This window comes from Urocitellus parryii, chromosome 3, assembly GCF_045843805.1.
Source record: "Urocitellus parryii isolate mUroPar1 chromosome 3, mUroPar1.hap1, whole genome shotgun sequence".
In the NCBI taxonomy this organism is placed as follows: domain Eukaryota; kingdom Metazoa; phylum Chordata; class Mammalia; order Rodentia; family Sciuridae; genus Urocitellus; species Urocitellus parryii.
In genome coordinates, this window is record NC_135533.1 from 58,796,590 (window position 1) to 58,812,561 (window position 15,972).

Here is a 15,972-nt window from a genome sequence, read left to right on the forward strand (position 1 = left end):
CATTATATTTTATCCTAGGATCACAAGGAGAAAGAAACTGCTAGCAAGCACAGATAGAAAAAGGAAGCCTCTCTAGCAATAAAGAAAGAAAAATTAAAGCAAGATACTGTATTACTCAGCAAAATTTTTTTAAAAAACAACAATGTGGGCTGGGGATGTGGCTCAAGTGGTAGCGCGCTCGCCTGGCATGCGTGCGGCCCGGGTTCGATCCTCAGCACCACATACAAACAAAGATGTTGTGTCCGCCGAGAACTAAAAAATAAATATTAAAAAATTCTCTCTCTCTCTCTCTCTCTCCTCTCTCACTCTCTCTTTAAAAAAAAAAAAAACAACAACAATGTGCTGTCAAGGAAGCAGTCGGAAGAAGATTCTTGAGGAGTGCTGGAAAAGAGAACTAGTTCAACCTCTCCCAAAAATAGCATGGTAGTAGTGCACACCTATAATCCCAGCTGCTCAGGAGGCTGAGGCAGGAGAATCCAGGCCAGCCTCAGCAACTTTAGTGAGACCAGCTCTCAAAAAATAAAAAAGGACTGAAGAGGAAGCTTACAGAGTTCCTGGGTTCACTTTCCAGTACCAATAAAATAAAATTTAAAAGTAGGTTTACAGAGAATTAAATATATTCAGACTTATAAACTGAAGAATTATCTTAGGAATCTATCCTAAGGAATAAGCATGAAATGTCAATAAAATAAGATCATAACCTCCTCTATAACAAAATCCTCCACATACCATCCTCTATAGAATGAGGATAAATTGTTTCTGTTTTGAAGAAAATTAAAGCAACATGTAAACTGAATACACCTAATTACATATACTGAGAACCATAATCGGATCTAATAAGCAAATATTTCCAGATTGTTAGGTTGTAGTTTAATTCTGTCACCCAGACTCAAAGGGAAAGAGAGACACACCCATCTGAAATAGCTGTGCACAAGCTCTACAGTGCTGTTCAATAAACTTTATAGATGATAGAAATGTTTTAAACCTATATAGTCCTATATGGTAACTACTAGCCAGAGTTAGTCATTGAGCTCTTAAAATATGGCTAGTGTGACTAAGGTACTACTTTTTAAATTTTTAATTAACTTCAACTTAATAATACATGGCTAGTGACTTCCTTATAGGCCAACACAGTTCTAGAGCACTAGTTCTTTATTTTGTTTATTTTTATGTGGTGCTGAGAATTGAACCCAGTGCCTCACACATGTTGGGCAAGCGCTCTAACACTGAGCTATAGCCCCAGCCCTTAGAGCACTGGTTCTCAACATTGACCCTACATTAAACTTATTTGTAATCACAGATGTTAAGATCCACTTCCAATCAACTAAGAATCTCCTTGGCAAGACCCAGGCATCAGTATTTTTTTTTTAAAGCTAATAGATTCTAACGTGCAACCAAGATTGAGAACCACTTTCTAAAAATCATATCTGGATGTGAATCTTAGTTTGGGCTTACTAAAGTATATTGCCTAAGATGAGTTAATTAAATTCTCTAAGCCTTAGTTTCCTCACCTATAAATAAAGAAAAATATAAAACCTACTTCATAAGGTTCTTGTGTGAAAATTAAATACATTAATGTGCATAAAGCTCTGACAAAGTAGTTATATCTGGCTATAAATGTTAGCTGCTATTATTATTCCAGAACAATTTTGCTGCTATTTATAAGTTTGAAGAAATCACAGTTTGAAACAAAGTATACTCTTAGTAGCATGTACAGACCTGGGATTGGACCCAGGAGTGCTCTCTTCTAAGCTATATCTCCAGGCCTTTTTATTTTGAGACAGGATCTCTCTGAGTTGCTAAGGCTGGTCTGGAACTTGTGATCCTCGTGCCTCAGCCTTTCAAGGAGCTGGGATTACAGTCATGCACTGCCACACCTGGCTCTAGAGACTTTTAATAAATACTCATCAAAAATGTAGATAATATCTCAACACTGGCTAACCTTTAAGAAACCATTTATACCATGAAAACTATTATGAAATTTTCCAAGGGAAATTATGTCCTTGGAATGGTTATTACAGGGCCTTCTAAAACACTGTGAAGTGAACTGCTCAAAAGGAGAAATTCTTGCAATTTTGTGAAAGGGAAGAATGGACACATGTCCCCACTACTTCTGATCAGGTACATGAGAAAACTACAGCCATTGACTTGTATGGTGAGTGCAGCTTCCCCTATCAGACATGGATGGAATATTTTCTTTTTAATGCTTAAAGTCTCTAACTGCTTTACCTTCTTATTGTAAGAGATTTATCAGAAAAGCCTAGATGAACTCATAAAACAATACACAAGAGGCCTCACACTGCAGCACCACCACCAACTTTCATGAATATAACTATCATCTAGATGTTAACCTCTCATTCCTCAGAAGATATGGGAGGAATGAGATCCCATTCATTTCTTGGAGCAAACAAATTCAGGACAAATATGCTTTTGAGAACATAAAAAGTAATGCTGAAAGGACAAAGTAGCTCCTTATCCTTGGGATGCTCTCCCTAATGACCAAGGTGTGACCAGTGAGTACCAAATATCATTATGTCATCATCGTCAGTGTGAATAGTTGGTGTGTGAAGCCATATTTGGATTAGATTATATGTTCCCTTCTCTAACCTTACTTTGCTCAAGTAAACTTTGTTTATTTTAATCACAAAGGTTAAAATAAAAACATTTTTAAAAACCAATTTGGGAAATATATGAACTGGCAAACTATTGTGATAGTAGAAGCAAATGTGACTCCATTTTGTTTTATGACTTCATCCTGTAAAACAACCATGCCAAGTAGAAGGGTCATGACTGGGTCAAGATGTTCTTTTCCTTTTGCTATAGAAACCTTTGAGAACATGGAACTACCTAATGGGGTATTGTTTCTGTAACTAGGGTAATAGGGGTCTGTTTCTGTAACTGGGGTGACTGGGCTAACTGTGATTGGTTAGGCTTCCCTCCGCTTGACTGCACTGTCCCGCTTCTGTAACCTGGCTTGCTTGCCTTGGCTAGACCCCCTGAACATCCCTTTTGCGGTTTTCAGGCTTCTAAGGAGTGCCCTTGCAATTGTTCGGGGCTGATCAGGGGAACAGCTTTATGTTCTGGTCAGAGGCCACCGGTGTGCTTCAATAAAGGCTTGATTCGATTATACGTGAGTGGTCTGGAAGTCAGTTTATGAAACCCCCGGGACAAAGCTTTAACTATAACACTATAGTTGAAAACCAAGTGATTGGTTCTATGACTTTTTCATGTTTACATTTGGAAGCATCTCATTTTCCAACAGGCTTTTTTTTAAAAAAAATTTGTTTCAAACCTTATTTTGTACTCTCCCAGAAATTGCTTGGGAAAAGAAAAAAGGCTTTAATATCTCCTGCCCCATAAAGCTAACATTTTGTTAAATATGGTGTCATAGGTAGCCCATTTATCGGTTACTGTTCAGGAGAAATTCCTACGAGAATAAAGTTTAAATAAATAAAAGTTCACATGAAATTAAAGCCTGAAATGATTATTACAGCCAACAGACTTAAAGTGAAGTACAAGGGAAATAGCTACCCTGGTCCCTCCCTGTGAGCTCTGGATCCCATTTCATCCCACCTCCTAAGCAAATTTATTCTACCAATGATCATCCTCTTCATTAAATATGTCCTGTAAGGATTTGAACATACTAGAGTCTCCACCATCAAAAATAAAAATATTCCCCGAACCCCACTTCCACCTTCAGCTGCTGCCTCTCTCGTGTCTACACAGTGTTACATTTTCAACTCTCAAGTTCCACTCAACCAAGCACAATTAAGATTTCACCTCCATCGCCCCACACAGAAATCTCACAGTAACCTCAGTAACCTCCGGATTGCTACACCCAACGGGCTCCATCTCTCACTTCCTCCTGCCAGCCAGCCACCCCCTCTCCTTTGTGTGACCCCGCCCCTCGCCTTCAGCTCCTCTACCACCTCATTTATTTTGCTGTTCTTCCTCTCTCTCCAGACATTTGTCTTCCTTATCCCTGGGATGCTCTCCCTAACCTTCAATACGTTTATGCTCCCAGATCTTATTTCTAAATGTCATCCTTTCTGACCCTGAACTCTTCCCGTGGCTTCAAATGCCAGATATATTCCGAAAAATTCCACACTTACTCATTACTAGTCCTGACACCTCTTCTAAACTTCAGACCTCTTAGTTTACATGCCCAAAAGGAAACTCATCATTTTCCTTTATAAGCCCCACTCAAACCTCTACACCCCAGAAATCAGCACTGCTCTTTACACATTTGCTGATGCCAGAAACCTGAAAAACATTCCTCGTCACTTATTTATAGCAAGTCCTCTCAGTTTCCTCACCAAAATGCACCTCAAACTCATCTAGTTCCCTTCACCTATCAATGAAAATTATAGGAAGCTATGAGAGCATAATATGGGGGTTTAGTAGAAGATACTGGTATCTTTATGTTCTAGCTTAATCCATCTATAGTTCATCTGTACTTCAGTTTAATCCATCATAGTTCAGGCCTCCGTCATCTCACACGTATCACCCCAGTCTCATCCTAACTATTGATCTCCCCACTTCTCTGGCCTCCTACCACCCCTTCTTCACACAGCAGCCACAGAGATCTCATAAGATTATCTAATTATGCTACTTCCTGCTTAAAACTCTACCAGGAAGTGACACACATGGACCCTAAAACTGCCAGAGGAAAGTTGTCAGGAATAGGATAGTCACATGGTGCCAAAGATTACCCACAAGTTAATTTAGAGGTTAAAAATGTATCTTTTAACCTACAAGGGAGGCAGGGGTCACCACTTAACCAAATGAACACACTTATCACCACTAACAATAGGACATCCTAGCATTCTGTCTCCTGACCTGAAAAAAGAAGATTCACAATACCACCTACAAAGCATATTGCTTTTAAAGTAAAAAAAAAAAAAACAAAAAAGAAAAAATGTGTTTAGAACCCAAACATATTAGTAAACAAGACACAACAGGTATCCCTATCTCTATACACCATTTGCTTAAAGATGAAGCAAGTGAGAAAAATATGGATTAAATATAAGCCCATGCCCTCTATTAAAACAACACAAATGATACTTATTAGAACAATGATCCTGTTAACCGTAGCTTCTTTCATACAGAGAGCTTATGTACAAAATTATAGTGGAGGGGTTAAGGGTGTCACTCACTGACAGTGCATGTGCTTAGCCTGCACAAGATCCTGGATTCAAACCCTAGCACCAAAGGCAAAAAATAAAATTACAGTGGAGAAGGCAATTTAGTATGTGTGTGAATCCACATGATTACCTATATAATAAGGATATAATGAAGTGGCTCTTTTATATTTCATTTTCAGGATCCATATTGCTGGACAATAACTATATTTTTGCTAGAACTTGAGTATAGTAGAATAAATTGATAAATACAACCCTGGTTCTACCTGTATGGTTGGTAAAAACACTCAGAGTCAGGTATTTGCACAATTTTTCTTGGTCTTGACGATAATCATATCCAAAGTTGATGAGTCTGAGAAGATAAAGGAAAAATTGAATGTATTAAAAATACATTCCCCCATAAATGATATAAGTGACCCCTGTAATGTACCTACAGAAGTAGAGATGTGTCTCTGAGATATTTAAGTAGATAAATTTTTTGGTCAAAAAATGCTGGACAACAGTATTTAAAAAAAATATACATGGTACATAAACAGTGTGGGATGAGCAAGAGAAAAATAAATATTACTTAAAACTTACATTTTTATATTTTTTTGTAATTTTGAGATATACTCTGAAGCATATGTTTCTGAAGAAGCACAACTAAACATTCATATGATTAGAAAATCTAGTGAAATACATCACAGCTCAGGATTATCATTACTCTAATTCTTGAAGACTTTCATTCATTTTGATGGCCTTATGTTTGTTTTTTCCAAAGAGTCTGAGGCTTTTACTACAGGTAAAGTACGCAGGAATAAAAATGAAAGCTTGCCTTCTTTGTAAAAAGGAAAGCAGAAAAGCAGAGCTAGAGATTCAGCTGAGCCACAAGCAGATTGATCTGTTACATCCTCTCGAGGGCAACATGGGTTTTGATGTTTTATTCTAAATGCAGCTCCGAGGCCTACAAATCTTTGTATTTAATCATGAAGAAAAGGGTACTTCCATACATCAAAATAAGTTGAGATGTGCCACAGAAATAAATGGCTAATAAAATCAACAAGTTGACTTTACATGTAAAATCTCATGTTTGTGCTAGATAGTTATTTATAGTCCCTATAGAGAACAGGAATATAAAATAAGATACACAGACTATCAAACTGACCCTTTATTTGCATATCATGAATTAGGAATATAATCATTTTGACCAAAAATATCTATAAAAATAACAATTTATTAATAACTTAATTGAAGACTTTCATTTGTTTTGATGTATTTTTTTTAATACTGTTGTCTAGCATTTTTTGACCGAAAAAGTTATCTACTTAAATATCTCAGAGACATATCTCTACTTCTGTGGGTACATTACAGGGATCACTCACATCATTTATGAGGGAATGTATTATTTAATTACTTAAATAATTATTTAAGTGATAACTTACTTAAATCCTGAGTCACTTAATGATATGTCCAAAGATGCTTCAAACTGTTTAAAAAGAGAGAGAGAAAATGACACTAAGTGATGACAGGCCGTGCTCACCTGTGATGAGAAGACACTTAACCATCCTCATCTTCAGAGCTGACACCCACATGCATGGCACAAGAAGTGCACTGGAAATATTCTGGAGTTTACATACAACCACAAGCTTGATGTATACTTTCTTTCTTGAAGAGCTAAGGCTCAGCAAACTTTGCCTTGGATCCAAATATCATAAATGGATTGGTTGTACAATAGGCCAATGAGAAGCAATAACCTTTTACAAGACATGAATGACCACGTAAGGCAGGCTAAGCCAAAAATGGCAAAAGGAGTAAATGAAATTCCTGGAATGGCATGAAGCCAATCCATACTAGACAGTCAAGGAAGAGGAGGAAGGATCATCTGTTGTGGAGAGTCGTGATTTGAGTCATGGTCTTTCTGACTCCCTCGTGGCTGCCTTTGCTTTGGGAACTACCTGTTCAGGTCAAGATATCCCAGTTGCTATGGTGACACCTGTGCAAAGGCTCAGATTTATCAGTTGGGACCTTGAGTTCAAGCACCAACTCCCAGGGACAGAAAATTCTGAGCATAACAAGATGACCCTAATGTCTTGCCAGTCCTTCATCCTTCAGATTGTCTGTTCTGCTAAAACTTTCCCACAAATAACCTTTTGATGACAAAACCTATATAATAAATGTGCTAAGTAAGCCAGCTCTGAGTCAGTCAAGCTCCATCAGAGCTTTTCTGTGTGTGCATCTATCTTTTCTTTACTCCCCATTGCCTCTTATCTGGTTTCTGAATTAATGGCTATGGCTGAGAGATGAGAGAGTCATGGCAATCCATCCCATCTAATGACATTGGGGATGCCTAATGAGGCTAACACTTTCAGTAGCTTTCCTGGGAGTAATGCTAGAGTTTTGCTAATTAAACTGTACCCTCTTACTGGCTCTCCTTATTTTCAAATCCAAACTCACAAGTCCTTTCAGGTCAAATCACTTCCAACCACTTAAAGTCATCTACTGTAGACCACACTTACTATGAGTCCCACTCTTATGCTTATTCCTATAACATGGGGTACTTAGTAGGGACTTCCCGCCGGTGCTCTTCTCACCCATATTAAATATGCATTTGTTACAGAGCTGAAGGCTTGAGATGGCAAGACCTATTTTACTTCCTCATCCAAGTGACTAGCCCAACATTAAAAAGGCTAAAACGTTGTTCATGGTGGCAACTCTTAAAAGGGAGCAACATATTATAAAATTTCCTACAGCCGATCATTCTGGACTTACCATTAAATCACAGCTCTGATCAGCATAAAACTGGAGGCACTTTAAGATACTCCTTGATTTCTATAAGAGAAAACATTGTGACATAGTATCCCCCATGTTCCCCCCCACACAAAAAAAACACAACAAAATACCTTAGGAAAAGAGGGAAAGGAGAAAGAGAAAAGAAAGCAGTGAACAAGTAGTAACAAAAACTTTTTCATTATTTTTAATAAACTTCTGCTGACTGCTCCCACCAACAAAAATGTAGTAATTAATAAACTTTAGTGATGCTAATGGCAAAATAAAATTTTTCCTAGAAAAACGAGTTTTTACCTCCAGGTCAATGTAGTATAATCTCTGCTCTGACATATCCCACTGAGTCCAAACAAAATCCTCAGCTATTCTGTCTCTTGGGAGATGGTCAGAATTTTTAATTACCTAAAGAGGCAAAAAATATTTTATAAACATTGTTTATAAGATCATATCTGGAATTATTTTGCATATTTCATCTCTGTGATATGTGTGAATATTTCTACTTTATTGTTAGCACCTCCTGCACCCCAGCACACACAGTCTTTCCAGGAAAGTTAAGGTATAGTTCCCCCACAAATACTCTAAAATATACTATTTTATTCTTGTTCCTAGCTTAGTGGACAGGTCAGGGTTTTTGGAGGCAAGACTACACCTACCTAAAAATCAATAGCTGCATTAATATAAGATTCACAATATCCTGCTGTGGACATAAGCCCCTCCGTCAGACCTCTGCAGAGTAGAAGGCCTCACTATCAAAGATAGAGGCTGTGATGCCAAGAAAACACTCAGGCCTGAACACAGGAAGTTCTGCCATGACCCCTGTGTGGCCATGACTTTGGGCATGCTTCTATGTCTTCCACAACCAGTGTGATGACATTGCCCATCTCTCAGCAATTCTCAACGACTCATCCTTCAAGACGTGACTTGGGCACTGTCTCCAACACAAAGTCTTCCCTCCCCTCACCAAGATGAAGGCAAAGCTCCTCCCCCTCTGTATTCTCTGGTGCTTTGGCATCTTCTATTATAGTGACACTTTAATTCATAATATAAGCTTCCTCAATATAAGCTTCTTTACGGCACCTTTATTTTTCCATATCTTGATTATTTCTAGCATGGAATAGCATTCAAGGAATGCTTATTCAAAAGAGAAAAATCAGGTGTGCAAAGTCCAACTGTTCAGTATAAAATATGTGTTTACAAGTAACAAAGTCAGAACTATAGAAATTTAAAATTTGAGGATTCTAGAAATCATCTAATTCAAACCTCTGCTTTACACTGGTGAGAAACCAGAGAGGTAAGATTAGGAAGGCTGCACAGTTAGTTCAGCAAGACCCAGAATCCCAACGTCTGGCACCCTGCCAGTACCCTCTGGACACCCCAGATGACTTAAAAATAACTGAAAATGAGTTTAGAATTCACTGTCCAGGGCCTGGGGGTGTCGTTTCAGTGGTATGGTGCATGCTTCGTGTGCAGAAGACTCCAGGTTTCATTTACTTTCCTCAAAACATTTACCAAGCAAAAATAATCTACACTGAGAGATGAATAAAAAATGAAGACAGGTTAAGATAGAAGAAATGAAGAAAAAGGAGATCATCCGAATGGTCCATATTCATGCCTAACCTCTAATCCTAAAAGTAATTCTTCACAAAAGCTAATTTGGAACTTGAGGGAAATACAAGGCATAGAGTATATCTCCATTTCTTGCTTGGTAGGTCCATTACATTTAGTCTACAGGAAAGTGACACTTGACAAAGGATCCAAGAGCACACATCTTTTCTAAACCTCTATATGCATCCCGTTTTCTTTCTTTCTTTCTTTCTTTCTTTCTTTCTTTTTTTTTTTTTTTGAAATTTGTTAGGTTGGGGCAGAAATTAGAACCCTTTCAACTAAAGGGATGTGCTGACAAAAACAGGAGCATGAGAGTGGCATACCCAGGTTCCAATCTCCACCTTGTCCCTTTACAGTTACCTCACCTCTGAGAGTCTTGGTTGCCATCTTCTCTGTGAAAATGGTTATGATTATGATACCATAACCTCCATCAGGCAAGAGGCTGTGGTGAGCACGTGAAATTGCATTCTGCTATATGCAGCAGCCATGGAATCCTTTAAGAACGACAGAGTTGCCCCTCGAAGAGCACATGTGGGTGAAGAAATGCTGAGGCTGTGCCAAGTTGGCCAGCAGAATCCTTTCTGGGCAGCTGATAAGGGCCCCTCCCCTCTCTCTTCCTGCACAGTCCTCACACTCATTCCCTATTCCTGACCCCATCTTATTTAACTCTCTCCAGAGGCTGTCCTCAAATTTGTGATCTCCCTTTCTCAACCTCCCAAATCACTGGGATTACAGGCATGTACCACCACACCCAGCTCCTGATGATTTTTAATGCAAAAATAAAAATGAAAAACTGGAAAATCAAGTGACTATCCATCCATGGTAGAATGACTGGAAAATGATGGGTTTTTTTTGTTCATGCTTCTAAACAGAATGAATTGGAGCTATTCTAGCTGACTTACAGGTAACACCACAAAACTGAATGAGGTAAAGAGTGAATGACAAATCAACCCTGGGTGTGCTGGGGTGGGGGTGGGAGATTTTGTTAAGTATGAAAGGATGCATACCAGGTGGTGAACATAAGTTAGAGGGGAAGAAGAAAGGGAGATGTGGAAAGCAAACAAAAAACGGAAGACTGCAGCATAAATGTTATGATCTCATTTGTTATGTGTTTAATATGCATAAAAATTAGAAAAACAATTATTTTTCTATTTAGTAACCTATTTACTCCTGACATAGTAAGTAAAAAAATAAACACAAAAGTAGCTGGTAAATGTACATATTATAATTTTAGTTTGGTGAGGACAATGAACTCCCCATGTATGTGTGTCTAACCTTGTGCAAGTATGCATGAGCAAGGCAAAAGCTGTGCAAAGACCCACATGGACACTATTATTAGTTACTCCAAGAAACAGATTGACGGGGGTGACAGAGATAAAGGTGATAATTAACTTCCTCATATAGCTTTGTTTTGCATGTTATGATAGCAGGTCTATAATTTTAAAGACTTCAAATAAAGAAAATACCACATGTTGATAGCATTAATCTTTAAACAGTCTACATGGTTCTTTGTAGAAGAAAACTGACAAAAAAGAAATTTCAAATCTTTACCACTCTATTTCCATCTTCTTGGGTGACTTGGATATGAAATTGCTCAATATCTTGGAAAAAAAAGATAATTGAAACTTCAATAAAAACATCAGTATATTTTTGTCTGTTGTGAGCAAATTTTTACAAAAGTAACAGATTAAACAACTGCTATAAAACAATGTTATCAGACTTACAGTAGAGACTCAAACACAAATAAAAACCTGCCTTTCTTCCCCTTTCTTTAGTCTATTTCAATACCCACTTTTGCTTCACTCTTTTTTGTCCTTTCTTTTTTTATTTATTTCTTACATAGATGACAATAGTGGAGTGCATTACATTCATAATTATCCATTCACAGCACAATTTTTTGTAACTCTGTATATAAAGTATGTTCACTCCAAATTATGCCATTATACATGAGCTCTCTTATTTTTTGCATACAATTCTTAATACATCTTTATACCACCATTTATCATATCTGTTTATAGCACCAATACTGTGTTGTCTTTCTGCACGTTTCTTCCCTCAAACAGTGTTTGTTCCCCTATGCCATCAGTCTTTATAGAGTAAACAGGGCACCTTAGCAGGGCTTATCTTCAAGGTCCAAATATCAAACTTGTGTTTGTTTGTATAGATAGAAAACTCATCATACAAGACATTTGGGAGAGGAAGTTTTATTGGGGTCAATTTCACATGAACAAAACCCCAAGACTTAATGTTAATTTGCAGATGGTTCCTTATAACAATTTTTTTTTTTTGAGTACTAGGGATTAAACTCAGGGACACTCGACCACTGAAGCACATCCCCAGCCCTATTTAGTATTTTATTTAGAGACAGGGTCTCACCGAGTTACTTAGCGCCTCACCATTGCTTAGGCTGGCTTTGAACTCGGGACCCTCCTGCCTCAGCCTCCTCAGCCACTGGGATTACAGGTGTGTGCCACCACGCCCAGCAAAAACAATTTTGATTCAGTCACACCTTCTGCCAGTTCTACTTACAAAAACATGAGACAGGAAATTGCGTGGCAGAACAAGGACTGAACACACACGTAAGCCCTCAAGCCTGTTCTGCCAGCCATAAATGAAAGATGGCTCACTAGACAAGTCCACCAGTGGGTTTTGTCCTTCCCCACTTCCCAATGAAAACATCATGAAAGGATGTGAGCTCTTTTGACACAATCTTATTTGCTTTTACTTGAATTTGGACATGTTGGTATGTGTCCTCAGATCTAGAATTCTTCTAGCAACCAAAGCCTTCCCTTCTCTCCATCCAAGCCTCTTTCTCCTGGTATTAAAGTTATCTCCTAGGACAGACATCCTAACGAAGGAAGGACTGAAAAATGCAAAAACAGCCAGCACAACTGTTCTCCACACATCCCACCACGTGACGAAGTTGGAGATCTATGTATATAGGATCCTGTCATTCCCAAGACAGGCAAACTGAGCAGAACTTGGGGGCACCAAAGGACAAACTCTTCCACAGGAATTCTAGGTCTCAAATGGACAAAGATCAGTGGACCCTTAGCAATGTCAAAGACATCTAGAAGATTCACTCATGTCCACACTTCATTACAAGACCATGTATCATTCACATGCCCCCACACGGAACTTAAAGATACACTTACATTTCTCTTCTGATATCAATAACAGTTGGTCCTGTGGGAGAGGATGACTTCCAACATGTGGGTAGAGGAACTGTAAAAAGCAAATTAATCAAAATCATAAGTTTCTTAGTTGCACAAATATTTCAGAAGTTGTATTTAATCACTGCACTATTATATACCATAAGGGGACTGGGAGCTCTACAATAGTTCAGGGGAAACACACATACACATACCCCATAGGTCAAAGTATACAGGAAGTAGAAATTTTCAGGACTTCAGTTTTTCTAGGAGGAAGTTGATCTAAGCACAACACTATCTCCATATAGTTAAACAATAAAGCAATAGTTGGAGCTATTTCTAGGGATGATACTTCCTATTTGGAATATTGATTCTGAAGCCAATTGAAAGAAGCAATGCAAACAACATTTATACAGTATTTTTCACACACAAAAATAGAGTGATCAGTCTATTTGTTGTACAACTAAACCTAGTGTATACTTTGTGGGCCAAGTAAACATACTCCCCACTACAACTTCCAAATTCCTGCTCCCCAGAAGCAAAGCACGACATAATTGGGGATTTTCAAAAAAAGTTCAAAAAGCCTCAAAGACAGAATGATCACCACTTGGAAGAAGAGACTTATTTCACCCCATTCCTTCTTTGTGGTTTACACAGGATCCTTATAGGACAAAGCAGGCAGCCAGCACCACAAGGCCTGACCCTATCAACCGTGATAATGAGGAAAACTGGTCATGGGATGACTCCTCAGGTGACTGCAAATCAACAATTTCATTTTCTGGCATGAAAAACAGCTTACTAGGTAAGATCCACCAGTAAATTTTGTCCTTCCTCCTGTCCCCAAGACTTAAAAACTTTATGAAAGGACATAACTTTTTATATTTCTATTTTATAGTCATCAGTCTTACTAAAACTTAGGAAAATGATTAAATACATTACCTAGTGTCCTAATTTTTCATAATAAGTTAGAAATGGAACTGGTCAATTTAAGTGTTTATAGTCAAATTCCCTTTTAGAATTAAAAAACAAAGGACTGGGGACATAGTTCAGTGGTGAAGTACTTGTCTACATACCCAAGACACTGGGTTCAATTCACACATACATGCATATACAAAAAGGACATTCGGAATTGAAAAGCAAAACTTCCCACCATTCCTCACGGCAATAACCTTAAATTACAAAATAAACATCAATGTGGTACATTGGCTACAAAAATATAGAGCTCATTATTCATAATTGTGAAACTGTGCCCAAATAGGACACACCGAGCACTGGGGTTGAAAAAAAAAGCAGAAATAATTGGCACCACACACATAATAGTAGAGCAAAGACTCAGTGCTTCAAAATAAGGAGATACTCCCATAGGAGACAGTATGGCCTCCTGAGTCTACCAAGATGGTGGGGATCTGCCAAATTAGGAACATGAGGTGCTATAGCATTAATAATTGTCAACCTCTACCCCTCTGCCTGGTCTTTGCATAGGTGACCAGTAAGAAAGTGATTTTTTTTTAAGCCCATCCAGGTGATGGTTCTTTTTCTTCCTACTATAAGGCAGCCTTAGAGCAAAGCCCCAAAGTTTAAAAAGAAAAGGGGGGGGGCTTCAAATACAACTACTTAAGTGCATCCTAAATAGGAAGTTATGCAGGTTTTACACATATTTAAGGAAACATCTATTTTCACAAGTATGGAGCTAGACTGAGAACTGGTGCTAGTCTTTGGGGAGCAGGTAGTCTAGTTGTGTAGAGGGGTATGTATTTACACACTGGAACTATCTGGAAGATGCACCTCATACTGGTAGGGATCTCTCAAAGGGTAGCAGACTGGGGTGCAAGCACCACCCACCACTGTCCTGCTGAAGATCCTCTGAGACGGTGACCAGGGAAACGTACTACTGGAGATCACCATGAATGTTTTGGTGACAAAGGGAGATAGGTCTCAGTGAGAACCCAGTAGACTGTGAAATGGCTTTACTCTAAGTGGGGAGGAGGAAGGGAGGGAAAAGGTGAAGATAAGCCATGGAGGTTTGGAGGAGCTTCTCTCTCTAGAGGCACAGACATGAGAAGCAGGGAGCAGGACTAGGAACCGAGACGGGTCCACAGAATGTGGGCAGACTGTACTTGATTTGGGTGGAAATTTTCTTTTGGCCTATAAATGCTGTCATATGTCATATGCTTTTAATTTTTTAAATTCACATAAAATTCATTGTTTTAACCACTTCAACTGACATAATTTTCAGTGGCTTTTAATCTACTCACAATGTTGTGTAACTTATAAAAACTCTATGCTGTAATTCCCTTTAGTTGCCCCAGACCTTCAATAATGTCTGTTATTTGCACTGGGTAGGGAAGCCCAAAAACAAGCCAGAAAAGGGAAGTGTGCCTCTGTCCCACAGTCACCCCTGCACTGATGACAGACTTTCCAGGGGGGAGAAATATAGCTTGGGAGTTCCAGGCCAAACCCATCTAGAAACAACAGGAGTGGAAAGAAAAATGCACAGCTGGAAGGACTGCTGACAGCAGAGGACCCAGGACAGAGGAGAGACAACCCCTCTCCTAACACGTGCTGGCTGCTGGCTGGGAATGGGGGTGGGGTGGGAAGGAAGAAGCAGGTACTTCACGTGACACCAGTGGACCCCAGGTAGACCAAAAGGAATGTTTTGACCTGTAGCAGAATCTGAAATTATGCAGAGGGAAATTAAGCCCTAAGATGTCTGTGCACAGTTGATTCTTGTTTTCTGTGGCAACTGTGATCCATAAAATCACCAAAACACTGTCTACTGTACACTAACCTTGCCTAGGGCAAAAACAAGGCTAGGTTACTGTGAGCCCCTGTTCTTAACATTTCTGTTCATAACTCTTATGTATTATCCATCGATTTTACATGTTTCTGTTTAAAAGAGAATTTATATATATATATTGTTGCTTCCCTAACTTTGAGCTCAGGGCCAAGTTAGGGAAGTTACGATTCATGCCAGAATGAAATGTACCAAAGCAGCACACATACTCTCTCTAAAAAAGGCACATCACAGCCTTCCCGCGCCTAGGAACACTAGAAAGCATTTCTACAATACACTGGTGGGGGTGGGGGTGGCATTTAAAACAGAGAAATCACCAACGAAAGCACAAAAATTAGAATAATATGGCACAAGCCTCCCTGTTTACAGCATGAGAACCAAAACAAGGCAAAGCTCTCCTTGTTCAACGTCTGCTGGGGACGTTCACCTCAGGTGATTTGAATTTCTTTATCACTCAGTACATCTGTAAATGATGAGGAAAGGGCCTTGAGTGTTAATATTGAGTTACCAGTCAGTT

General features: G+C 38.8%; 1 protein-coding gene across 1 annotated transcript in view; it reads right to left on the reverse strand.

Annotated features, from left to right (window-relative positions):
- The window catches only part of Gsap (gamma-secretase activating protein), a 97,237-nt gene that overhangs the window by 48,598 nt on the left and 32,667 nt on the right, over window positions 1–15,972 (reverse strand). The window contains exons 7-12 of the mRNA XM_026384945.2: window positions 12,665–12,734; window positions 11,061–11,110; window positions 8,202–8,306; window positions 7,890–7,949; window positions 6,563–6,606; window positions 5,408–5,493 (exon numbers count right to left, since the gene is read on the reverse strand). Of these exons, the coding sequence (XP_026240730.2) occupies window positions 5,408–5,493; window positions 6,563–6,606; window positions 7,890–7,949; window positions 8,202–8,306; window positions 11,061–11,110; window positions 12,665–12,734 (415 nt within the window). The remainder of the gene's footprint in view (window positions 1–5,407; window positions 5,494–6,562; window positions 6,607–7,889; window positions 7,950–8,201; window positions 8,307–11,060; window positions 11,111–12,664; window positions 12,735–15,972) is intronic.